At 43.6% G+C, this 27,858-nt stretch overlaps 1 protein-coding gene across 1 annotated transcript in view; it reads right to left on the reverse strand.

Moving 5' to 3' along the window:
- The window catches only part of LOC130114002 (caldesmon-like), a 40,740-nt gene extending 14,237 nt beyond the window's left edge, over window positions 1-26,503 (reverse strand). The window contains exons 1-11 of the mRNA XM_056281716.1: window positions 26,273-26,503; window positions 25,572-25,675; window positions 15,223-15,351; window positions 10,704-11,181; window positions 10,068-10,187; window positions 9,350-9,973; window positions 7,354-7,389; window positions 7,199-7,266; window positions 5,626-5,875; window positions 3,214-3,342; window positions 876-919 (exon numbers count right to left, since the gene is read on the reverse strand). Coding sequence (XP_056137691.1) covers window positions 876-919; window positions 3,214-3,342; window positions 5,626-5,875; window positions 7,199-7,266; window positions 7,354-7,389; window positions 9,350-9,973; window positions 10,068-10,187; window positions 10,704-11,181; window positions 15,223-15,351; window positions 25,572-25,645 — 1,952 coding nt within the window. The 5' untranslated portion in view covers window positions 25,646-25,675; window positions 26,273-26,503. The remainder of the gene's footprint in view (window positions 1-875; window positions 920-3,213; window positions 3,343-5,625; window positions 5,876-7,198; window positions 7,267-7,353; window positions 7,390-9,349; window positions 9,974-10,067; window positions 10,188-10,703; window positions 11,182-15,222; window positions 15,352-25,571; window positions 25,676-26,272) is intronic.
- Between the last annotated feature and the right edge of the window lie 1,355 nt (window positions 26,504-27,858).

Genomic DNA, 27,858 nt, shown 5'->3' on the forward strand with positions numbered 1-27,858 from the left:
CAGTGGTTCTCCAGCCGGCGTGGCTGGTTTTCTATTCTACCAGGTAGTTCATACGGTCGGGCACCTGTCATGTCCGATATGCCAGACATCTAACCTGGGAGTTTTTTTTTTTTGCACAACCAGTGAAAATAATCATCTATCTGGCCGAATAGAGAAACAGTCAGACCGGATCGAGAACCCGCTTTGTAGCGGCCCTGTTCACACTAGAGCTAACTACGGTGGTCTCTCCCCATGTTAGGGCCTAATCCGGTCAGGTTTGGCTATAAACGGGAGCGATAGCCGGTACTAAGGGGTCCTGATGGAAATGGGTAGCAACAACCGAAGGCGACCGGAGTTTTCTACATAAATGGGCTTGGTTATGCGCGTGTGGCCGGGAATGGGAGTTGACAACTGGTACTTTATGTGTAACAGCCGGCCGCACAACGCTCCCTGTACGTTTCCTTCCTCCTCAACTGGGACAGACGCCGGTAGGGGTTCGTTTTTGCTGCATTCACTGCCAGAGAAGTAGCGAAAACACATCTTTTTCCCTGCTTCTCCCAGCAGAAACAGACCAAACTGGAAGGGCCACCTCCATATTTGTTGACAGTGGAGATCACATTTACACAGATTTAGGTTCGGAGCAAATATCGCGCCATTACAAACGTACCGACAGGGCTGTAAATACAGGAGCGAGTCCTTTTACTCGTTCATACACGTAAGCGTTCTCGGTATATGAGGTGTGTGTGTGCAGACAGAACATGAGCGACGCCAGTCAATCACTTCGGTTGTCGAGCCCAAAGATGCAAATGTGTGCGTAATGCAATTTCATCTGATGCCCTTTCCTTCCGTGTGACCGGGAAGGACTGTGGATTATAGTCCTGGACCTTCGTCCTCACCTTTTCTGGGCCGACTTGTTCAAGAACTCAGCCTTCTCCCCGATCTGTACAAAGCAGAGGGGTTAAAGTTGTACGTCAATGTTTGATTTACACAAACAAATAAATGAAATGGTGGTGCTGTCAGAGAGCCGGGGTATACAGCCCCTGGTACCCTGTACACAATTCTACCAACACGCACACTTAAAGCTGGATGAATACAGATACACAACACACACATACTGACGTAGATGCATACTTGCAGATCCACACACACACACACACACACACACATATACACACACACAATTCTCAACATTCCTCTTAAATTATCCGAGTCAGAAAATTACCCAGACATGGCTTAGCTAAAAAAAAAAAGAGAGCCATATTTGAGTACAGCTCAGCTCGAGATGCCAGTAACATCTCATTAATTTCTCTGGCTTTTTTTTTTTCAGTACTTGTCGTCTGACAGTATCCGCAATATAAATCATAATAATTAAAAACAGAAAAAAAATGGGAACAGCAAAAAAGCAAATGAGCACACCAGGCCACAGCACATCCTGACCATAAAGGGAAAAGGAAGATTCACTCCACCGCCTTCATCATGTCTCAAAACTTCCACGCCACGAAGACAACGGGCGCAAAGGGAAAAGCGGTTGTTGAGAAAAGGGAAAACAAGTAAGGAAAACAAATCTACCATACTGTACCGATCAGGGATGAACAGACTCGCTAGCCCTTGGCTAACGGGTCAGACCTTTTAGTCCAGTGGTTCTCAACCTTTTTGGGGTCCTGGACCCCCTGCGTATTTCTGATCTACCCTGAGGACCCCTCCACCTGATCTTGGGGGAGGGGGGTTGCAATTTGATAGAAACAGTAGAAACCGCATTTTAAATTGCATTATAGCATTTATTCACTCTTTGGGGCAAAAATAAGAGCTTTCAGTTGTAACTTAGATATAGTTAACAAAACAGAATTCTTATGCAGCAACTTTCAGATATATGTAACAAAACAGAATATGTATTCAGTAACTTTCAGATATATGCAACAAAACAGAATATGTATTCAGTAACTTTCAGATATATGTAACAAAACAGAATATGTATTCAGTAACTTTCAGATATATGTGACACAACAGAATTTTTATGCAGTAACTTTTAACAATGCAAACGGGAGCGAGATCTCTTATTAAAATACAATAAATTACACTTGTGAAACAGATGTAATTAGAGAAAAAAGTCCCATTACCCTTTATAGTTTAGGTAGATAAAGGTCTCAGTCACATTTGAGTAAAATAATCCTATTTCTATAAATGTCATAGGATCTTTTTTTTAAAGATATTTTATTTTCACGGACCCCTTGCAATTACACCACGGACCACTAGGGGTCCGCGGACCCCCGGTTGAGAAACACTGGACTAAAGAGTCCGACCCATAAAGGCTTGGACATAAGGTCAGACTAAACATCAGTCTAAATATCTATTTTGTATACTTTGACACGAGTTTAGCGTGAGGATTATTTACAAAATCCAAAATGGCGGACAGCACAAGCGTCGTTACTGAGCCTATCGTTAAAAGTTACTTGACTCGGTGTCCGGGTAACATGACGGTCCGTTCCGTTGCCTACCAACACAGGGATCGCCGGTTTGAATCCCCGTGTTACCTCCGATTTAAAATGCAGTTTCTACTGTTTCTACAAATCTCAACCCCCCTCCCCCAAGATCAGGTGGAGGGGTCCTCAGGGTAGATCAAAAATACGCAGGGGGTCCAGGACCCCAAAAAGGTTGAGAACCACTGGCACTATATGAACCATACTGACTGTCACATATTTGACCCTAATGGCTGTTAAAAGAATAGAATTCATTGTTGAATTTGGTGACAAAAAAACTACAACAAAAAAAATGTTGAACTACAAAAAATATTCAACAACCTTTCTCTGAAAACCAAAAACAAGAGTATAACTACATCAAAATAACTCTTTCTAAATGGAAACTAAGAAGATTGCTAGTTTCTTTTTTTGTAGTTTATGTCAAGAAATATGCTGTTTTATATAAAACCAGTTCGACCCTGCCTGCTTGCCTATCACTTCTCCAAACCCAGGTTCAGAGCGAGGGTCATGTGTTATGTAGTTTTATGTAGCCTGTTTCCAGCCCAGAAAAAGGTTGTTGAGGAATAATTTTTATCACATTTTTGGGGCGACCACATCAACACTGGTGAAATGACGAAAAGTGAAAACTCTGAAACGCTGACGGGCGTAGACAGAGAATGGGAGCGTCGCTCGTGAATTGGCTGATGCCCGACACAGTTCCCTTGTCTAATAATTCATCTTCCACAAACCGCACACTTGATTTGACGTCACAACTCACCTTTGAGGAGCCTTTGGGATTGACGGCGAAGGCGACCTTGGCCTCCCCGGGCTCCTCCTTCTGTTTCTTCTTCTCCGCTGCTTCCGCCCTCCTCCTCTCTATCTCCTCCTTCATCCTCTTCCTCTCCTCCTGTGACAGACACAGCGGCTTGAATGAAATCTCCGCCTCGTCCCACGATGTCTCTCCACGACCTCATTACAAAATACAACTCAAGGCAAGACAAGTTTATTTGTTTCGCACATTTCGTACACAAAGGCGATTCTAAGTGCTTTACTTAAGACGTGAAAAGGACTAAATAAATACAGAATAAGATAAGGAGAAATTAAAAGATAAAAAGGAAAAGATGAAACAGCACAACTGATCAGGCCATACCGAGAGCCCTGCTCCGACCTTCACCCAGTCCTACTCCCCCATATTTGGCTACGCCGCTAGTTTACTGACACGGTTAATTCTTTCATGTTGTGCTTATTTTCCGTTGGTCTAATTAATTTAGTCATTGACATCTGTTTCATTACTGTATTTTGGATCAATGTTTGTGTGATTATTCGCAGTATGTGTAATGGCTGGATATTTATGGTTGCGTAATACGTAAGAAATGGTGTCATGACGTCTCCTTCTCTCTGTTTGTTGGAAGTATCACTATTCTTTTTTTCTCTCCTCTCTCTGTGTTAGGGTATCATTTGCTGTCTGCATGACCCAACATCACCCAGGGACCATTTAGGATTGCTGTCTTCTAATCTAATCTAATCTAATCTCAACTAATCTAATCTAATCTGATATGATATGATCTGTTGTATTCTGTGTTCTATTCTTTTCTTTTCCATTCTGTTTCATTCTACTCTATTCCAACCTAAACTAACCTAATTTCATCTAATCAAATCTATTTTAATCTAATCAAGTCTGGTCTAATCTAATCTAATATGGTATAATCTGTTGTATTCTCTATTCTATTATTTTCTATTCCATCCTATTTCATTCTACTCTATTACAACCTAATCTAATCTCATTTTATCTACTTAAATCTATTTTAATGGAATGGAATGGAATCTAATATAATATAATAGGATATAATCTGTTGTATTCTCTATTCAGTTCTTTTCTACTCCATTCTATTTCATTCTACTCTATTCCAACCTAATCTAACCTAATTTTATCTAATCAAATCTATTTTAACCTAATCTAGTCTGGTCTAATCTAATCTAATATGGTATAATCTGTTGTATTCTCTATTCTATTATTTTCTATTCCATCCTATTTCATTCTACTATATTCCAACCTAATCTAATCTAATTTTATGTACTTAAATCTATTTTAATGGAATGGAATCTAATATAATATAATATGATATAATCTGTTGTATTCTCTGTTCAGTTCTTTTCTACTCCATTCTATTTCATTCTACTCTATTCCAACCTAATCTAATCTAATTTTATCTAATCAAATCTATTTTAACCTAATCTAGTCTGGTCTAATCTAATCTAATCTAATCTAATATGGTATAATCTGTTGTATTCTCTATTCTATTATTTTCTATTCCGTCCTATTTCATTCTACTCTATTACAACCTAATCTAATCTAATTTTATCTACTTAAATCTATTTTAATGGAATGGAATCTAATATAATATAATCTGTTGTATTCTGTGTTCTATTCTTTTCTTTTCCATTCTGTTTCATTCTACTCTATTCCAACCTAATCTAACCTAATTTTATCTAATCAAATCTATTTTAATCTAATCTAGTCGGGTCTAATCTAATCTAATCTAATATGGTATAATCTGTTGTATTCTCTATTCTATTATTTTCTATTCCATTCTATTTCATTCTACTCTATTCCAACCTAATCTAATCTAATTCTAAATCTATTTTAATCTAATCTAACCTAATGTAATCTGATTTATTCTAATCTAATCTAATCTAATCTAATCTAATATGGTATAATCTGTTTCATTCTGTATTCTATTATTTTCTATTCCATCCTATTATATTCGACTCTATTCCAACCGAATCTAATTAAATCTATTTAGATCTAATGTAATTTAATATATATTAGTCTAATCTATTCTAATCTAATCTATTCTTCTTCTTCCATCGCTACGCTGTGAGGGCACAGCACCAGTGGCGGCCGTTGTTACCCCGGGCCTCAACTGATACCATATGGGGCCTCAACCGATCCAGTATGGTCTTGTCAATGATTTGATAAAGTTTTACATTAGATGCCCCTCCTGACACAACCACTAACCCTATGGACGGGGGGCACGGGTAAAGCGCTGGATCCCAGTATATGTGGACTTGCGCGCATGGCTGTCTGATTTCCTCTATTCTAATCTATTGTAATCTAATCTGATCTGATCTGATTTGGTCTACTCTGACCTAACCGCCATGTTGTCTTTCTGTCCTAGTGTGACCTCACCTGTTCTTTGGCTTTCTTGTCGGTGAGCTCCTGTTTCTTCTGCTCCTCCTCCTCCTCCAAGACCTTCCTCCTCTCCTCTCTCTTCTTCTTCAGCCCCTCCAGCTCGGCCTCGGCATCCTGCTGCTTCAGTTTCATTTTCTCAATCTCCTTGCTCTCTGTGTCGTTACGCCGGCGTTTCAGCTCCTCCAGTTTACGCTCGGCCTCCTGGCGCTCTGCATCCGTCTCCTTGGCAGAGCGCGCATTCTCCCTGCTGACACACACACACACACACACACACACACACACACACACCCAGCAGAGAAGTGAGCACCGTGCAACAAGGCATCCTTTGTAAACCGTTTGTAAGTAGTTACTAATTACATTACCAATGGTTGGATACTCATTTATGAATGCATTATAAATCAGTAATAAGATGTTATGACACGTTAAACAAAGACTTATTTGGTTGCCAGGTTGGCAGCCCTCACTTTATCAATACAAGAGAGTCTCCATGGACATTCTCTCAAAAAACCATGTGATTCGATGACGAAAGCAAAACTTCAGCAGCCTCTGTCTAACCTTAAAACTAAATTTATTTACTCGACCTAATCCTAAACTTAACAAACTGTTGTTGCTACTGCATGAAAATGGACTTGTGCATATACAGTGAAACACACATTTGAATCGAAGTGGTGGTGACAAGTTATTTGTGCGCTGCTCACTGAGAATGGAAAGCGGCGGGCCTTGCTGGTCACGTGGTTTTATGAGGGCATGTCTATGGAGACTCTCTCTGATAAAGTGTGGGCTCTCAACATAGCAATCTAAAACAGTCGTTTTACAAAAGCGTCTAGTTGATGATTTATAACAGATTAACAAATGAGTTATTGACCAGATAAATCAATTAACTATTAATTAGCAATTATAAACTTTTCATAAAGTATACCCTACTGTAAAGTGTTGCTGCAGAGAACATAGACACAAAAAACAAAAACAAAAAACAAAACATATAAATCTATGTATGTGGCAGGCAGGGTGCAGGTTAAGCGTTGGTTAGGAGGTGGAGCGAAGTCTTTTCAGCTCTTCCTTAATGAAGGTTTTGGTAGGAGCTGAAAGTACGGAAAAGTACCGGACCTGCAAATTTGTTGAATTTAGCACCTTGCTTTTATTTAGTCCTAAGAGTGCCTAAACCCTGTTACATTTCATGCGCTATATCTCTACTGATAATATTTATGAAAATGTTGTAAAGGCCGATGACAAGGCGCCTATGAAACCACATGAGGGGATGTTTTTGGTCACAAAGGTGCATATTTGCGGGTCAGCAGTGCTCATTTTATTATAATTAATCGCAAACAATTGCTACTTTGAAATATTTCCATGCAAAGTCCAAAAAGTCTCTCATTCAATGCCAAAATGTTTGTGCAACTTGGGGACCCCATCAGATGGAATGAGTTGGGAACTTTTCATGACCACAAATAGATTAAAACGCCCTCCACCAGAGAAAGACTACATTGCATTCTTACAGGCCAAGTGGGATTGCCTTGTACTTACTAGTAAATATGAGCGAATACAGACATAAGGACATATCAAGTCTTACTTTGTGGTCTTCTCTGCTTTCTTGTGCTTGCTGTCCTGGAGTGCTCCGTTCTGTGCGGTTGTTTCAGTCTTCAAGAACAAAACAGATTTATTTTTTGTTAGAGGCCCACTCACCCACTCACCCACAACCATGCCCGCTTAAGTCTTGTACAATACCTTTTCCTTGAAACCAAATCTTTTCAGCTTCTCTTCCTTTGCGTTGCAGACAGGGAAATAGAAATATACAAAAAAGATTAATCAAACAGCGAAAACAGCAGCCTGAGTGAAAACGCGTCACGTCAAAAGTCCACAAGAGAAAAGCAGCAGCGCACTGGAGTAGAGGAAAATACATTTTCCATTTCATGGAAAATGTATTTTCTCTCTTGTTGCATCGCTTATCTGCACTCAGTATGCATCCATTAAACACTTTGTCCTAGAAATTCACCAAAAAATAAGATTGTTTATTTCTTTCTGGAAAATACATTTTAAGGGATGTCATTCTGCACTTGTGGGCGTACACTACCAAAAAATGTCCAGTGAATGACTGAGAGAGAGATTGAGAGAAGACAAGTGATATTTTACCAACAAATTGAAACTAGCCAGTGTGTCCTCGTGATACTGCAACCTACTATACAGCCAGTAGCCAGAGGTGGACACCCCGGCTTCAGAAAGTAAAAATCCGCCCATGTCTTTGTTCCAGCCACTCACTGAGCAAGGTGGTTTCACCCTACCTGGCTGAAGAGTTGTGCTACTTTCATTCAGCTGGTGTAGTGTATGGGTGAAAGAAATACGTGGCAGGAGCTTTACTTTCTGAAGCCAGGTTGTCCCCCTCTCCCAATAGCATATCGATGTCCACGTTATTCTAAAAAATGCCTGGTCATGATTGGTTGTCAATCAGATTAAACTCTGTTCTTGCAAAGCTGGCCTCGCAAGCCTAGCTAGGGTCGCTGCGAGACATTAGCCTGGGAGAGATTTTATTGTGCCAAGCAGCTGGAAGCCGGACCAGTCAGAGATGAGGACCGATTTATACGATGAAGACAACCGGTGACGTCATATTTGAAAAACAATAAAGATTCTGCCTTCATATTGTTATGAAATAAGTTTTATCGAAGACATTTACAAAGTTGATAACTGCAGAAACAACAATGTTTACTACTAGTTTCTGGAAGTGTTTTGAAATATGGCACCCCAGTTCACGTCAGGGAGTTTACGGCTCTGACTGATTAAAGGCTGATCCAATCGCCTGCAAAGTAATTTTGGCCCCGCCCACTGACCACGTCCCTTAAACAAACAAGACAAGACCACAGTGGGCGAAGTAAAATGTGTGGGCTGTCCCTGCAGGGCTAATCAACCTGCCTCCTCCTTATAAAATCCCACCCAGCTGTTGCATTTCATCATGACCATAAACAGTGCTGGGCAGTGTGGAAAATATTATCATCACGATATGATGTGGAGTTTTACACAATATGGATATATATCTTGATGTGCTTACATATATGAAAGTGCCATGATTAAGAATCCAACTGAGGTTAATCACATTAAACTGTTTGGTACTATACCCAACTAAAACTAGTTGTCAGACCTCATTTTGTGAGAAATTTTAGGCAAAAAAAAAAAAAATCTCATTATCGTCAATCTAAATGCCAAATTTGTGCTGTCGCGATAACAATCTCCAGACTCCATCTCAACGCAATGCCCTTAAAAGACGATGAATGATGACATGGAATTGTTCACCGGCCCCTACATACATCAAAATCGTGGAAGTTTGCGGGGCTCTTTCACGGGACCTTTACAAATGGCTGCCAGTGAATGAAGTGCAGATGCATTTTGCAGACACGCCACACCGTGAGAGCCTTGTGATGTCCTGAAACATCACCGTCTCCTTCAACCATATGACAAGCGCAGTGCTGTGACCGCGGCGTGGCCCGCGACCACAACGGCAAGCGTGACGTGGGTGCACAGCACAAGGCCTGGAAACTCAAATGCAGAGCCCCCTTTCACGCCGCTCGAGTGTCGTGTGGGTTAAGGATGCGCCCCTCGTAATATTAGAGTGTCTGTATTCTGTTACTTTACAATTGTGGACGGCGAAGGGAGCGACCACATTTGAGTTGACCGGGTTGTTATGAAGTGACTGGCAGTGAGAAAAAAAAACCCCTTTGTGTCACACTGATACCTCCTCTTTCTTCTTCTTCTCTTCCAGCTCTTTCTTTTTCCGTTTATCCTCCTCGTCTCTCTTCTTCTTCTTCTCCTCCAGCTCTCTCTTTTTCTTTTCTTCCTCCTCTCGCTTCTTCTTTTCTTCCTCCTCTTTTTTCTTCTTCTCCTCTGCCTCCTGCTTCTTCTTTTCTTCCCCCTCTTTTTTCTTCTTCTCCTCTACCTCCCGCTTCTTCTTTTCCTCCTCCTCCTCCCGCTTCTTCTTCTCCCCCATTTCCCTCTTCTGCTTTTCTTCCTCTTCTCTCTTCTTCATCTCCTTCAATTCCCTTTGCCGGTTCTCCTCCTCTTCTTTCCTCATCCTCTCTTCCGCCTCCTTTCTCTCTCTTGCTTCTTGTTCTGCTCTAAGTCTCTCCTCCTCTTCCTTTTGTTTTTTCTCTTCTCTTTTCCTCCTCTCCTCCCTTTGCTGTCTCTCTTCTTCCTCCCGCTTCATCTTCTCCTCCATCTCTTGTTTTTGTCTCTCTTCTGCTTTCTTCCTCTTCTCTTCCTCGTCTGCTTTAGGGGCGGCCTCCTCTTCAGCATTCTTTTCTCCTAAACCTGACTGATCTACCGCTACGTCTGTTGCTATGCTCTTCTCCTGAACCTCCTCCTATAAGATAAGTTGCATTTGTTTTCTGTTATTTTCAGAGAAACACATTCACTAAACACAAATCTGGGTCAATGTTCAGATCAGATTTCCTTACCTCATTTCTCGTGTCCGGTATTCTCGGTGGCTCCTCAACAGGTTGCTGTTTAACAAGGACACATTGTTTCATAGATGAGAAGTAGGCCTGGACAATATCTACAAAATCAAATATCGCAATATTTTTGATGGAACATCACGATATTGATAATGGGACGATATTTTATGGATGACCATTGGACAAGAAAATGTTGATAAATGATCATTGGTAATGTGAATATGATGACCAAGCAGAGACATTCTTTGCTCATTTCATCCGGCTTAAACAGTCGAATAAGTTAAGAAAAGGCTCACTTTACTGTAATGCAGCCTTTAAGACCAGGGAATGACAATACAAAAGTTATGTCACCATATTAACAGAACCACAATCCCACACATCTAGTTTCACATCACTATATTAACAAAACCACAGTCCCACACGTCTAGTTTCATATCACAATGTCTATGTTATGTTGACATAGTATACTGCCCAGCTAAGCCCAACTGTGTGGCTTTGTTGTGAACAGAGCGACGATACAAGATCATTATCTTGAGTTTGTAATTGGAAGTAGGTCTAGTGCTGACTGAGCAGCTGACGTCACATATTATTTGCATCATATCCTGATTGGATGTTTAACATTGACATTGTAAAACAGACACTCTTGCTGTTCAACAGGGCTAAAGTTGGCTCATCTGATTCATGCTCTGAGCTAACCGACAACCCAGCAAAGCAAGCTGACTCAGCTCTGAATTTCAAAGTTGTGACCTCCTTCTCCGCTGCAGCCTCTGGTTCAGGAACAGACGCAGATGCCTCCTCCTTCTTGTCCTCATCGCCTCCCCTCCAGGAGTTGGTCTCAGCCGTTGTAGCCTCCCCCTCTTGACCTGCTTTCTCTTGCTTTGTCTCCTGCTCTTCCTCTGCATCTCGTTGTCTGCTACTGCTGGCAGCCGTTTGCTCCTCCAGGGCGGCGTCCATGCCATTGCTGGTGGTTAAAGTCGGGTCCAACTCCTTCTGCCTCTCCAGGGCCTCCTGCATTCTTCTTTTCCTGCGCTCCTCTCTCTTGGCCAGGCGGTCCAGCAAGGCCTGGTCATCGTCCGCCCCTTCAGTGCTGATGGCGGAGGTCTCCGTCTCTGTCATGCTGCGGAGAACATTAAATATACTATTTCACACTGAGTAATAAAGTAATCCAGTTTGGAGACCTAACACCCAGGAGTAAGCATCCTTGAGCCATGGCTCCAAAGGAAAAATAGATGTTATTTTTGGTTAAAAGCCATAATGCACAATAACAGACTTTGGATGCTTTTGCTGTATGCGATAAAACAAATCAGTAAACATCCCATTTGCAGTGATGCAGCACAGAAAGGTACATTGCTAACAAATTGCTCACTGCCAAAAAATACAGGTTGTTAATGAATATGATTATGATTGGGCATGATTATGCCCAACATCTAAATTCAGCCACACAAGTTCTCCATAAAGCCTCTACTGGCTGTTCTAATATAACAACAAATGCCAAGATGGCGAATAACAGCCACGACAAGTTTGGCAACTTAAGTGACGTATAGAGATGCTAGCTAAGCCACAGCTGTGACTAGCATTGAAAACCATTCCTTATAATACTACATTGTTGTCCTATAATAAAGAGGAAAACGTTGCCTCCCTAAAGTACTAGGATGTATACATATGTATTTGTACTATGGTGATAAAAGTAAGGAAAACTATCAATATGAATGAATTTACGAGATGTGTGTGTGTGTGTGGGTGTGTGTGTGTGTGTTACTGAGTCACTGGGTCATTTGTTTCGATAGGAATATCGTACCCTACAGTACCATGACAATCAACTAAGGTCAGAATTTAGCTTGATGTTAGAAGCTATTGACCCTAAAACAGATTTAATTGTAACCAGAGTCATCTATACTCTAGGCCACAAAGCCTAAGACACCGCTGAAAATGGCCTGAATCCTTCACTAGAAATGAAAATTTAAAGGTTGTTGTTAAAAATAATCCCCCCACCAAAGGAATGTCCTTAAATTGCCAATCTAAACTGACAGTGCCTTAAACTCTTGACTTCTGCTGAAATGTCACAAGTTTGCTTAGAGGGGATTTGGGAGATGCTGATTTCAGAGTAGGGCAACTGCTTGTTGTAGTTCATTTTACTCACAGATTCATCAAACGGCACTGGTGCCTATAAGAAATGCAACTGACATGATCCAACATGTTGAAATGCATTGCACTTGTGTGATTTATTTCCCTAACACATGCATGTAGTTATCACACCACAAGTAAAGGCAAAATATAAACATGATTGTGTTACTTTTGAATTTCTGCACTCTTTGAAATACATATTGCTTTTCCCATATGAGATGCCATTTTGAAATCTAATCCAAACCCTTGAATGAAATCCATGCAGCTACCGCATTTCATTATGAAAAACAGCACATTTTTGCAAATATGTGACTTTTCTGACTTAACTGTCACATTTAATACTCATATTGGCCTAACAGTGTCGTCCACAAAAACATGTTTTCATTGCAAACCATTTCCGACTGACACAATATGAAAAAATAAACAAAATCAAAACCTCTTTAAAAAATGTAAAAATAATTCAGTCAGGGGCGATTCTAAGATCAGAGCTTTAGGGGTGCTGAGCACCCAGAGTGCTGGCCGGCCAGGCAAGATACATTTGGGGGGGGGGTGGATCAAACCATTTTCGAAGCATGGGGGGTGCTGTATTTTTGTTGTTAAAATATTACGTTTAAACCATATACTGGATATGATTTTGACATTTCTTCAGCTTATTAAACATGGACATACAGTAAAAAATAAAAAATCTCTTTAATTTTAGGGGTGCTGGGGTTCAATTTAGGGGTGCTGCAGCACCCCCCCCCCAAATGGGCTAGAAACGCCTATGCATTCATTGCTGCGTATAATTTATTTACAGAATGGTCAGAATGCAAATAACATCTTATGTGATAAACCATACAGAGTTTTGGTTTAATTGCCGAGATTTACTGCAGACTACACGATTTCAGCCCGATTTTGAGACGATTTGTGGTCGTCGACAAATTTCCAGCGTCAGGCCGAATTTAGGAACGTCGGCAACCACGTTGCTACTGGGTTGATATTGTAGCGAATGTTGTCCCCCGAATTCGCTACGATATAATCGAAGAAGAAGTGAAGAGGCGCTTTACCTGTGTAACCGGTTATTTTCTTGCCCAGTGCGGGATTCGATACGAAGTGTACTAACCGCTCGGCTAAAGGGTCAGACACGTTAGCTAGGGGGCTAACGTGTCTTATTAGTAGTTTACACCTGTGCCCCCGTCCATAGGGTTAGTGGTTGTGCCAGGAAGGGCATCAGACGTAAAATTTTGCCAAATCATTGCGCGGACTGACAAGACCGCCATCGGTGCTGTGTAAACTACCAAATCCGCCGTGGCGACCCCTGGGAAACAGAGAAGAAGCCGAAAGAAGAAGAAGAAGAAAAAGTGCGCTATAATCGAAGAACGGCGACGTGGCGTCTGGGAAGCGCCACGACACCGCGACGAAAAGTCTAGCGCGTTTTGCATTTTCCCGCCTAGTCGGACATTTTTTATGACGTGTTCCTTGACGTTGACCAATAGGGTGACAGTGTGCTCTCCGGCGCGCGTACGTAACGAAGCGACGCCGCTGTTACTGCGGTCAGGTGGCGGGAAGAAAGCAAGGTTTGGTTGAGCAGTGGCAACGATACCGCTGCCCTTTTTGACCTTTCCTCGAGGGAGGACCACGGCAGAGGCAAAACATATTGGCTAAATGTCGGTGAGAGATGGTGGAGGCACTTCAGCAAGCCGGTGAGTAGCTAGTTAAGCTATGCTAGGCTATCATTCCCCATTAGCATTAGTCGCAACAGCGTCCACAATCGTTTCCTTTCTTTTTCGTTTCGGAGCACACGACCTCCAGCATCACACATAGCGTAACCACCCATCCGTTATCCAAACCGCGTATCCTGCTCTCAAGGTCGCGGGGATGCTGGAGCCTACCCCAGCAGTCATTGGGCGGCAGGCGGGGAGACGCCCTCGACAGGCCGCCAGTCCAACACAGGTCACACACACACACACACACACACTAAGGCAGTGGTTCTCAACCTTTTTGGGGTCCTGGACCCCCTGCGTATTTTTGATCTACCCTGAGGACCCCTCCACCTGATCTTGGGGGAGGGGGGTTGCAATTTGATAGAAACAGTAGAAACTGCATTTTAAATTGCATTATAGCATTTATGCACTCTTTGGGGCAAAAATAAGAGCTTTCAGTTGTAACTTAGATATAGTTAACAAAACAGAATTCTTATGCAGTAACTTTCAGATAGATATGACAAAACAGAATATGTATTCAGTAACTTTCAGATATATGTAACAAAACAGAATATGTATTCAGTAACTTTCAGATATATGTAACAAAACAGAATATGTATTCAGTAACTTTCAGATATATGTAACAACAGAATTTTTATGCAGTAACTTTTAACAATGCAAACGGGGGCGAGATCTCTTATTAAAATACAATAAATTACACTTGTGAAACAGATGTAATTAGAGAAAAAAGTCCTGTTACCCTTTATATTTTAGGTAGATAAAGGTCTCAGTCACATTTGAGTAAAATAATCCTATTTCTATAAATGTCATAGGATCTTTTTTTTAAAGATATTTTATTTTCACGGGCCCCTTGCAATTACACCACGGACCACTAGGGGTCCGCGGACCCCCGGTTGAGAAACCCTGCGCTAAGGGACAATGTAGCCCCTAGCTAACGGGTCTGACCCTTTAGCCGAGCGGTTAGTGACGTCGCCTTGTGGTGCAGCACATCCCGTATCGAATCCCGCACCGGGCAAGAAAATAACCGGTTACACGAGTCTAGTCTTTCGTGGTTGTTACAGCACTATGACTGCCTAATCTGACATGGTAACCATCGTGAAAGACAAAAACATTGTGTAGTCTGATCCCGTCTTAAGTAAACGACCAATGTATACCCAGTCTGAAGCCTTGAAATACTCCCAAGTACTTGAAAGTTCATTGAGATGTCCTGACTCGAATCTACTGATTCAGCAAAAAAAGAGAATCGAACCACCCGTCCAGTCCCTTGCATGTTTGATATTTTGATACGACTGCGTCGTTACAGGGTTTTTGTCCCTCGATTCGCTCTGTACCTGTTGGTGTCGATGACGTCAGCGCAACCAGAGTCCTCCAGCTCTTTCAGCTTCCTCCTCTCGTCCCTGGCGCGTCTCCTCTGCTCCCGGGCCGCCTCATCATCATCATCGTTGGCGATACCACCCGTCCTAAAACATTTACAATGCACACCACAAGAAAAACATAATTACTCTTGCATAATGACTCCTGGGACGACATGAAAGATGGAGAGGTTTAAATAACAAGATCATTAATTAGAAAACAATGTATTTGTTGGTAGGTTCTTTACAACTAGAATCACTGGTGAGCGATGAGAGAGTTGTTTAAAATGTCTTCTGTTGTTTAAATTTTTTTTCTTGATTGGTTTTGTTCTCTATACTCCGTTGAATTTTGCGCAGAGTAATCTTTCTAAGTCTATGCTGCTTCCAAACTTCAGGTAAAGGCAGAATGAGACCTATTTACCAAACAGTATTCCAGTAGTATAACAATAGAGATAATGTATGCATGTTGATCTTGACCAGATTTGTTTGACTTCAGCAAATCAATTTATGAATTCGTTGACAAAAATAATTCATTATTCTGCAAAGATTTCCTTTACAATCTGCATTTATCATAGTCACAGCAGTGCACAATTCAACATGTGTGCTGATACAGTGATTGTTTAGCTGTTACATCTCATCTCACTGACACATTAAGTGCACGTCTGTGAATGTTCTCATTCATCCAGGTCATGGTTATCCAAAGGAGTTGAATCAAGTGCAACTGGACTTGGTATATATCCGTGAAGACGTTTATTCTGAGTCTCATCACCAGCCAGTCAGACTAGCTTTGTCTAGTCAGAAAGGCACGAACTGAGGAAGCCTCTTGGACGAGAGGCGAAATGTCTTCACGGATATACCAAGTCCAGTTGCACTTGCTTCAACTCCTTTGGATAACATTAAGTGCACGTATGAGGTTTACAAGCACCATAATCGATCATGTGACATCAAATGGCATCCTCGCATCACCCAGTGAGTATAAAGAAAAGATTGCATTCACTGAGCAAACTACCAGCCGCTCCAACTCTGAGAATACCTGAGTGCATGAGAGGAATGTGAAAGACTGAAGCGCTGGCAAACTATTAAAGGGGTGAATTAACATTCTTGTCTGTCAGAGACTTGACCCTGTGCTGATCCACACGGCCGGGGCCCCAATCCAATATCCTGACCCACATGAGTCCTACGGTCTCAAGCTGACCTCCATAGACATGTTGGAGATGAGAAAGAAGGTGAGCAGAGAACACACACTTAACCCAGTTAAGCTCAGACACTATAAAAAGTACAATAAGAAAATGGACAACAGACTTTTTCCTGTCCATTTGGTGTCAGTGTTGTCTGTCCACATGGCTATGCATCAGAAATTAGAAGTTTGTGATAAATCCCATCTTTTATGCCTCTTTTGGTTGACAAATTTGCAGTTTTCCAGAAATGCCTCAAAATTGCAAAATTAACATTACAGTATTTTTTTGAACTAGAAATAGCAGAAGTAGGTGCACCTACACCACATATTTGTTATCTGACTTGTTCTGACCTGGAAAATACCATTCATTTAGTTCAGCTCATTCTAGTTTTGGCATTGCAGTCTTTTTCTTAGTGTACTTTTTTACTGTCTGGTCACAAGGGGTTATTTTATTTTGTAGATTCCTTGTAGTTTTCAAAAAAAAAAAAAAATACCTCAACTTAACTTGGATGTATTGACTTTCCTAATGGAATTTTTGCTTGTGATGTATAAATCATCCAAGTTGATTAATTATGAATTGATTTCATTTTTTTTCAGCTAAATATAAGGAATCTATGAAAGCAAGTAACCCCTTATGCTTAGCATCTAAAAAAAGTACAACGAGAATAATAAATATTGTAGTCAAATGTTTTGGTCGAACTCAATTATTTTCTTCAGATTTCAGTATAGATGCAGTAAGAGAACAACTGTAAAGACTTTCCAAACTTCCACCATGTGCACAAATGGGTTAATTACACACAAATGGGTCTCATTCATCAGTCATTTGTACATACAAATTTGTTCTTACACACCCATGGAACCTTTTAGCCCTGAAGTTTGTCTCAGAGACCAGTGTATTAGACACCAATGTCTTTGAAAGCTTGGATGATTGCTCATTGCAAGAGGTAGACAAGAGATGTTAGGGGGAAGAAATTACAAATAACCATCAGGCTTTGTTGCTCCCTGTCAGACAATCTTGGGGGCTAAAAAAAATTCCATCGGTGTGTAAGAACAAATTTGTATGTACAAACGACCATGAATGAGTGTCTCCACACGTGTCTGAGATACAAATGCCAAACAAAGGAGAGAGAATACCTTACATAAAAGTGAACCACCTCAGCATCTGTTATGCGCTAACACAGGCAGATTTCCAAGAACAGAGAAAGCAGGGCAGGAAAAAGAGGATTAAAAGAGGGAAGAAGAGAGATATTATTTGTACAAATACTTGAGGGGAATTTTTGAAAGGAAGGCATTGAGTAAAATAGAAGTGGGGTGTGGATCTGTGAGGGTGAAGTCTAAACCCCGGGACCACCGCAGACAATAAAGACACTAAACGGTATTAAAGCTGGAATTTGGACGTTTTCTCTCCATGAGTAAATAGTTATTTTATCCATCTGGACCATGGAGTCAGGTTACATAATACTAACTGGGGTAGGTAACTGGTTCGAGACTCTCTCCATATACCGCTGTTGACAAAAAATTTGACTTGGTAGGATGAACACTGGTGTGGTGTTCCCATATAGTTTGATGTAGTTTGTAAACTTTGGTCTGAGGATCCATTTCCTACAAGGCATGGCTGCAACGCCTGTTTGTAGTTCTCTCGGCCAGAGGTAGGTACAGATTGGGAAAATTATGGATTGCAGCTTTAATGATCAGCTTTTCCTGATTTCTGCTCTCAGATCAACATTTGACACATTGACCTCGGGCTGTCATATCGTTATCCGGTCAGTTTTGTTTTAGAGATAGGGTAAGGGTCGTGCTTAGGGTTAGCTCAAGGTCAACATACCAAACGTCGATCCGAGAACATCTCAGGACGTGCGTTAATGACAGCATTTACATCACGTGAGAGATGAGAGATTTCAGGAAACATTTATTTTATTTAATTCTTCCACCTTCATCTCTCTGCCAACCCTTTTTTTCCCCAACATTTTGCCGTTGACCTTCCTGCCCAGTGTGAGGTAGTATCCACAGCCGGAGTCGGGAGCGTGACAGGCCGCTTCTCTCCCAGCCTTAGTTGACTTTATGAGGCGGATAAGAGAGCTTGAAATGGCCCATTGAATCGAGCAAGGGTATTATCCCCCACCCCCCACCCCCACCGCTCTTCCTGAATCCCCGACACAATGATTTACAGATGTTCTGAGGGGAAGAGGAGGACGGGAACCGCAGGAATCCTCTTTGTCTCTGACATGAAAAAAAGAGAAAAAAATATCGACGACCCGGACGAGACGGAAATCCAATGGATCCTCGAGCAAGGCTTCTCCAAACAGAACAGGGTGCTGAGAGAAACCGCGGAGGAAGTAAGGTGTTACTCCACCCAAAGGTACCGAGGCATGCTGGATAAATGCTGCTGAAACACATTGCAGAGTGTTGCAAGGGACCAAGGCCTTGCAGACTGACATGAAACATATGAAGTGGAGGAAAATAAGGATGGGGGCTACTCAGTTTACAGAGAGAGAGAGAGAAAGAGAGACCAGTGTGTGTGTGTATAAAACAGAGAAAGGGATTTGGCTAAAGTACACCCTTCAAGTTGTCAGAGTCTGGAACATTTAGTGCAAAATATCGAGATGTGAAATAAAAATGGCAGTGAAAACATTCCACCGTCTGCAGTTAGTATTTCCCTGGGCATTACAAGAACAGGGAGGCTGTGAGAGACTTGGAGAGCCGGGGCCGGGTTGGCAGGGTTTGGCTGTGAGACTGTGAGAAAATTGTTGCACGTCTTTTTTGGCCAAAACCAGAAAAAAAGCAGATAGGACATCTGATACGATACCGTAGCAGAGAGCACAGGCGTCTCGAAGCAAGGACATTAACTGAGACTTTAACCGAATTCTTTAAATTCGACCGAAATCAGTGATCACACTCGACTTTTCGTGTCTAATACGCTTGAAGACAGCATAATGAGCAATCAGCAACATTTTTGTTTGTTTGTAAATGACTAATACTGTGTTTATTAATCTCTTTATCCAACTGTGTCATGAACTGTGAGGGAGTAGTGTAGTCCTCATGAATATTCATGAGCTGACCTTTGAGTGACAGACACAAGCAAGGGTGGTGTGACGGTGGGCGGGGTCTCATTATTTGATGATTTTGTCTGACTGGCTGTAAGTAAATGAGCGTGTCTGATGACATCATGAATATCTGGAAAAAATACTGATTGAGAGAGGCTCTCGCTTCAAAAAGAGAAAAAATTAATTCTACTTTTTATACGTATACTATTTTAGTAGAAAGAGCTAGTTCAAAACGCATGATGACCGAAATAGTAAGGGATGTTAGAGTACTGTTGATTCAATCTGAGTCCGACTTTAACAATTGGGTATCGTGCATTTCAGCCACTCAAAAAAGGGAGACTGTTATTCAAAGAAAAGGACCAACAAGCACTATGTGGTGAATTGTTAAATTCTACTTTAATGGTCCATTTGTTACAATGGTAATTTCTTCATTTTGCTACCCATGTTGTCCAGACTGGGATTACACAGTGAGGGCCGCAGAACAACACCCCCTGGGGTAGCTGGGCCGAAGTGCCTTGCCCAAGGACTCACTGGGCCTCATTCCTCAATCGTTTGTACATACAAATTTGTTCTTACACACCCATGGAATATTTTAAGCCCTGAGGTTTGTCTCAGAGACCAGTGTAGAACCTGGGTAACCCCTGAATTTAGACACCAGTTGGCTACCATTGATGTCTTTGCAAGCCAGGGTGATTGCTCATGGCAAGAGGTAGACAACAGATGTTAGGGAGAAGGAATTACAAATAACCATCAGGCTTTGATTCTCCCCGTCAGACAAACTTCAGGGCTACAAAATTCCATGGGTGTGTAAGAACAAATTCGTATGTACGAATGATTGATGGGCCCTGTGTGATGGCCTGGCAGCCTGTCCAGGGTGTCTCCCCGCCTGCTGCCCAGTAACTGCTGGGATAGGCTCCAGCATCCCCGCGACCCTGAGAGCAGGATAAGCGGCTGGGATAACGGATGGCTGGATGGATGGATGGAATGACTGATGAATGAGGCCCATTGAGTTTCTGACATGGCACAAGCAACCAACCGTCTGGTTATCAACCCAAGCCACAACAAAGACTATCCAGACAGTCCCGGGATTCGAACCAGTGACGCTCTGGGAACGAACTTGCTTATACGTATATGTCGATTGTATGAACCCCTTGACTCACTGACTAATACAGCACAATCTGACAGAGGTCAACCCCCCTACCACACACACACACACACACACACACACACACACACACACACACACATCCTGCATCACATTACACTGTGCTGAAGATAAATGAGGTGTATAAAGGATATCAGATGCAATAAACTACATCAGTGTGGCCCTATAACTAATGCCCATGTGGTGCAACCCACAGAGAAGCTCTTCCTTAATGAATGAGGGTTCGGCTGCAGATGACACTTTCATATCAACATGTTCCAACTGTTCATACTTTCACTGTTCTGGGTGTGTTTTCAATCCTGCTTCTTTTTCAGGACTTAAAAGGCGAACAAATTGGTTCTTCTTTGCCACTTGAGAGTTTTGGATCAGGAAATATCCGTTCCAGTTAGGGTTTCCCTGTCATCAGCCAGCCGTGAGACCAACAGATGGTTTCACACATTTGGCATGGGGGAATGTGTGTGTGTGTGTGTGTGTGTGTGTGTGTGTGTGTGTGTGTGTGTGTGTACTGTAGGCATTACGGGAGCTTTGCCGAAATATGAACTATAACTACCTCACACTGAAATCTTGACTCTACAGCCATGAAGTCATCGAGGATAAATGGACAATCACTGTTTCATCACCCAGCGCTCAACTCTTTTTTCTGGTTGGTTGGGTAATAATGTGTTGGCTGATTGCTGTGTCACTAATTCGACTAAAGCACATTTAATTCATCGCAGTGTGGGCATATGACTATGTATGGTCATTTGTTTTCGACTGTGTGCACACTTTTACCTTTTTTTAAAAGAATTCTCTCTTTTTCACCCCAGTTGTACTTGGCCAATTACCCCACTCTTCTGAGCCGTCTCGGTATCTGCTCCACCCGCTTTGCCGAGCCGGGGAGGGCTGCAGACTACCACATGCCTCCTCCGTTACATGTGGAGTTGCCAGCCACTTCTTTTCACCTGACGGTGAGGAGTTTCACCAGGGGGACGGAGGGCGTGGGAGGATCACACTATTTCCCCCAGTCCCCCCCGGACCAACCAGAGGAGGCGCTAGTGCAGCGACTGGGACACATACCCACATTCGGCTTCCCACCTGCAGACACGGCCAATTGTGTCTGTAGGGACGCCCGACCAAGCTGGAGCTAACACAGGGATTCGATCCGGCGATCCCCGTGTTGGTAGGCAACGGAATAGACCGCTACGCTACCCGGACGCCCGGAGTTCTACCTTATCTTCATGACTCTTCATAGTGACACTGAGGACTGCAGACAGTTTCAGAGATGCTGGTGTAAGTCTGTTTGAAGGACTAGTCAGCAATGTGAATAATTACTAGAACCAAAGCCAGTAAACAGACAAGTTCAGGTAGAACGGTGGTGGATACCCAGTTTCTAACATCCTCAGCAGACATCGTTTGCTGTGTAACTTGCTGATGATGACTGTGAGAACATGTCAAGACTTCTGGGCTGGCAGGGCGTCAAACAACACAAACAAACCAGCGGTCCCGGTGTTTCTGAATTACAGAAGTCTGGTTTTGGGAAGGTGTGTGAAGTATTGACCATGTGTCACTTAGGACCATTCAGCAACCAAGGCTGATTTTTACTTGTCTTGTGCTTCAGCAGAGCTGTGATGTTGCACATAGCATCTCTAAAGTGACTGGATGTGTGAGCTAATGGCCATAGGAATAATTGTTTTGGTTTTTTTTGTTTGTCATTATTGTTGTACAGTAGTTTGTTCTGTCTCATCTCATCTCATCTTCAGCTGCTTCCCCAGGGTCGGAGACTCCAGACGTCCTTCTCCCCAGCAACGCCCTCCAGCTCCTCCTGGGGGAGCCCAAGGCGTTCCCAGGCCACATTAGACATGTAGTCCCTCCAGCAAGTTCTGGGTCTACCCCGGGGTCTCCTCCCAGTTGGATGTGCCCGAAAAACCTCTGAAGGAAGGCGCCCAGGAGGCATCCTAATCAGATGCCCGAACCACCTCAACCGGCTCCTTTCGACGTGAAGGAGCAGCAGCTCTACTCGGAGCTCCCTCTGGATGGCCGAGCTCCTCACCCTATCTCTAAGGCTGAGGCCCAAGACACCCTATGGAGGAAACTCATTTCAGCCACTTGTACCCGGGATCTCACCTTTTCGGTCACTATCCAAAGCTCATGACCATAGGTGAGGGTTGGAATGAAGAGTGACTGGTACATTGAGAGCTTTACCTTCCGGCTCAGCTCCCTCTTCACCACAACGGTCTGGTACAACATCCGCATTACTGCTGATGCTGCACCAATGCACCTGTCAATCTCCAGCTCCATCCTACCCCCACTCGTGAACTCGTGTTCAGTGTTTATGTTTTAAAATTTAGCAATTTACTGAGCATGCATGCTACACTCGCCTACTGTTAACCACAGAGCAGCTCCATAGAGAGGAATGGGTTTTAATGCCTTGCTCAAAAGCAGCTTGTGTTGGGTCGCTGTTGAGGGAGATTTAATTGTTGGTCTCCGTGTCTCCTATTGGAGGGAACGCTGGTGCAGCTCGGCAATACCTGTTATGAAGAGCCAGTCTGCTTCTTCACCGATCAGTGGCAGGGTTGATAGTTAATAGAGAAAGAGAAACAGGCAGATGGGCAGAGGAGAGTACGAGATGCTCGTTGAGACCACGAAGCCCACAAACATCCCAACGGAAATCTTAGAGACATTTCTGCAAACATGAATAGAGAGAGAGAGAGGATCCAAACAGCAGCACTGGTGACCGTCTCTCTAACAAGCGAGCAAAGTGATGAAACTCATTAAACCATCACCGCTGGAGCCCGCCAACTCTGCTCTGCCAGACAACAACATGCAGATGTTCTCTGACAAAAGTGCTTAAATATCTCCACATGCAAAGAAACATGCACTGACAGACGGAAAAAAGACCAGCACCCCCCCCCCCCGCCCGACACACACACACAGAAGGCCTTGATCCCTGTGTGTCTGCCTCCAGGCCCTTATATGGATAATGGATGGAGAGAGAGAGAGCGAGAGAGGAGGAGAAAAAAGCTTTGGTACAGTTCCCTATATTCCCCATAACCGAGACATGCCAGAGTCCTTACAAAACATCTCTCACAAGGTCCAACACACAGCAGATGTTGAGAAGATTCAAAGATTCACATCCGTAGTTGGTCAACATGACATGAACTAATTACATTCGTGAAGAGATGGACTGCACGGAAACATTGAAACTGTCAGACGCTGTGCAATCGGCCACTAACGTAAACCCGCATAACCGCTGCTCTCATAACAACCGCGCACATTCTCCGCGATAGGTGGCTGGACGCCTGCCCGCCTCCACCTACGCCGAACAGCACGGTGGCTGCAGAGAGGTGGACCTCTGTGTGAGCAGCTGGCATACTTGGCATACTAATAACCTTGACAAAAAGGAGACTTCTTCTTGAGTCCCTCAAGAAGAGAAGGAATGTGAGGCCCCGGCTGATCCAGAAGCTTCCCCGCCAGAGTCGAATGTTTTTCAGGCTCGATTGCGAGCGGTGAAGTTATTAATGCTCGAGGACCATGTTGGGTGGGACGTACACAGCACGGCTGTGGTGTGTCTGCGTGTGCCTATATGCATGTGTGTGTGTGTGTGTGTGTGTGTGGTAGCGTGTGCCTGTGTCTCTGTCTTTGCATGCATGCTTATGTTTGTGTCTTTGCATAAGTGCATGTGTGTGTGTGTGTGTGGCTGCCTGAGTTTGTGCCCATGCTCATGAATGTGTATATTTGTAAGTTTTTGTCGGTTCTGTATCTTTGCTTTCACTTCCTTAAGTCTGTGTGTGTGTGTGTGTGTGTGTGTGTGTGTGTGTGTGTGTGTGTGTGTGTGTGTGTGAGCTTAACACCACAGGAACAAATCAGGATGTGTTTCATTGCACCGTCTCTATGTGAAGAAGACTGAGCAGGGCGGCACGCAGGGACTTGTGGACTGGTGATGGATGACTGTCTTATGAGGTTGGTTTCAGGATTTCCTGAACTATATATGAAACAGCGCTTCACCTATTTCACCATTTAAAAGCCAAAAATAGGGGTGTCCGGGTAGTGTGTATTCCGTTGCCTATCAACACGGGGTTGGTAGGCTGGTTTGAATCCCTGTGTACCCCCGGCTTGGTCAGGGGTCCCTACAGACACAATTGGGTGTCTGTGGATGGGAAGCCGGAGGTGGGCATGTGTCCTGGTTGCTGCACTAGCGCCTCTTCTGGTCGGTTGGGGTGCCTGTTCGGGGTGGGGGGGGTGGGGATAGCATGATCCTCCCACACGCTGTGCCCCCCTGGCGAAACTCCTCGGGTGAAAAGAAGCGGCTGGTGACTCCACATGTATGGGAGGAGGCATGTGGTTGTCTGCAGCCCTCCCCGGATCGGCAGAGGGGGTGGAGCAGAGACTGGGATGGCTCGGAAAATAGGACAATTGGCCCAGTACAATTGGGGGGAGAGGGGGGGGTAATGCCAAAAATAGTGCCAGATCGCCAATGATCTTGGAATGTCGGGTAAATTTGCAAAAACTTTTGCAACTAGCCTGACGTGGCAACACTGTGTCAAAACACATTAAATGTTGAGTCTCATTGTTTATGACATTGTTACCAATCAAAAGTAGGTGTAATTGATATGCATAGGAATGTCTTGCTACTTTTGTGGTCATTTTCATGACATTCAGCTTAGTTCACGTATTTTATAATGCAAAAGTAAGCCAAATCCAACGCATGCAACACTTGCAGCACCACAGCATGCGACACTTGCAGCTTAACGCAATGCATCTGCAGTGCAAATGCGACATAGGGATGCAGCATTAGCAGACTCTCGTTATGAAAAACTGAATGATGCAGTTGCTGCATCTTAACCGTTTACCATAAGTACGTCTACGTGGGTTTGTCTATGTGTAGACCCGTTTGTACTACCGACGGGACCGTCTCGGCCTTCCCTCGGTTTCGGGGCTGGTAGGTTTACTGAGGCTGACTCACGTCTCTGCTTCCACGCGCATCTGCTCCCTCCTCTGCCTCCTCAGCTCCATACGGCGGTCAAAGTCATCATCCATGATGTCCAGGAGTTTCTCCTTGTAGTCACTCTGAAAGACACAGACAAGTCACAACTTATCTATCTAGCTATCTCTGTCTGTCTGTGTCTATATCCATCCATTCACCTATGCGCCCATGCAATACATTCTTACAGACATAAATGTATATGTTGAGCTGTCCACTTGAACAAAAAACAAACTTTAGATTACAACAAGATTGAAATTCTGACATGCAAATGGTCAAGGTGTCAAAATGTCACTTCAAAATACGTGCACCCGCCCGTTTTACCCATAGGTCACAGTGCATCGAATCACAAACGAGAGTTGGACAGCCTGCCGTGACATAACGCTCATGTCATCATCATGTCACCATCATGTCATCATCATGTCACCAGCATGTCATCATCATGTCATTATCACATTATCATCACGGTGACTTCACAGCTCCCGGTGACAAATCACCTGCCACGGCCAGCAGCCGTAACAAAAGTCACTAAACACAGACCAGACATGTTAAGTTGAGCTCAAAGTCGATGCAAACACACTAAATCCGGGCAGGGGACCACCCAGGACAGCGTTATGACTTCGGTGGAAAGAGAGAGAGACAGACAGAGTTAGAGAGAGAGAGAGAGAGCTGGTTTACAATACCTTAGCAGTAGCTGAAGTTTAGTTCACCCCCTCTTCTCTCCCTCGTTCACTGTCTTACAGTCTGGTTTATGTCTCAGTCCTGCAACACTATGAATTCCTGCCTGCTCTCAGTGGTTTTAAACTACCAGAAAAGGCAAAGCCTGCCTCTACTCTCTCTCTCTCGCTCTCGCTCTCTCCCTCTCTTTCTCTCTCTCTCTCTCCCCCCTCTCTCACTCTTTCCCCCCTCTCTCTCTCCCTCTCCCTCTCTATTCCTTCTCTCTCTCTTGCCCCCCTCCCTTGTGCTCCCTCTCTCTCGCTCTATTCCTTCTCACTCTCGCCCTCTCTCCCCCCCCCCTCTGACTCTGTCTCTCTCTTTTGCTCTATTCCCTCTCCCCCAAACTCTACCGACTAGTCTAGTCTTTGTCCATTCTTCCAGTGTCCCCTCGACTTGTTGATGGGGTTGACCCTTGTTATTTAACTCATGCAGCTTGCAGCAAAAGCTGGGAAACCCAATTACTGTCTGAACAGAGGAAGGTGGCCCGTAGACCCACTGGGTGGCCACAGCGATTCGAGTGTTTTACTCGAGAGCTGGACGGGAACCTAATGTAAACCCACCAAACCACTCCCGTTTCATCCTATGCATCAACATGCCCTCTGAGGATGCGTTTTAAAAAGCACAAGATGGTATCGTAGACAAAAGGGTACCTGCAGGCCAAAGTAGGTATACATCATCTACGATGCAGCAAGCATCTACAGCGATCAAGCTGCAGCCTGATGCCTAAAAACATTAATAGTGCATCCGAATTGGGCTTTGTAGTGGCAGGGGGTACGTTAGTAAAGGCCCCCCCCCCACCACCACCGCCAAAAGCTCTCTGCAGATTACTCTGAGCAGAGATGCATGGGAGCTCATAGTACTCATGAACTTAATCAGAGAATGACTAACAAGACAGGACACAGAGCAATCTGTCCAATTTCAAAGGGGGATAAAACCCCATCCTTATCTATCCAACATCTCCTCCATTTATTACCTCTGACAGAAAGGCTTGCAGTACCACGCACAGTTAAATACCTCAGCGATCAAAGCACGATAGTAGTGCAAGTTGGGCGGCACGGTGGCCCAGTGGTTAGCGCTGTCGCCTCACAGCAAGAAGGTCCTGGGGTCCAACCTTAGGGGGTCATCCCAGGTCCTTCCTGTGTGGAGTTTGCATGTTCTGCCCGTGTCTGCGGTGGGTTTTCTCCGGGCGCTCCGGTTTCCTCCCACCATAAAAAAAAGACATGCATATTAGGGTTTATACACCTGTCTGTGCCCCTGAGCAAGGCATGGCAAGACGAACTGGAGTTGGCCCCCGGGCGCTGCAGCTGCCCACTGCTCCTAGCTACACAGCGAGGATGGGTTAAATGCAGAGCATGAATTTCCCCCACGGGGATTAATTAAGTATATCAAATATCAAAATCAATTATAGAGTATATAGCATTATAATCACACAGCATAGCACGACTTCCCTACTGTATAATTTTCTTTATTTGTACTACATTGCCGTATAGCTCTTTTATGTCAACACGGTGCTGTATCTGTATATTTCTATGCCTGTAGCCAAGTGTGTGTG

Source organism: Lampris incognitus, chromosome 6, assembly GCF_029633865.1.
Source record: "Lampris incognitus isolate fLamInc1 chromosome 6, fLamInc1.hap2, whole genome shotgun sequence".
Taxonomy (NCBI): Eukaryota; Metazoa; Chordata; class Actinopteri; order Lampriformes; family Lampridae; genus Lampris; species Lampris incognitus.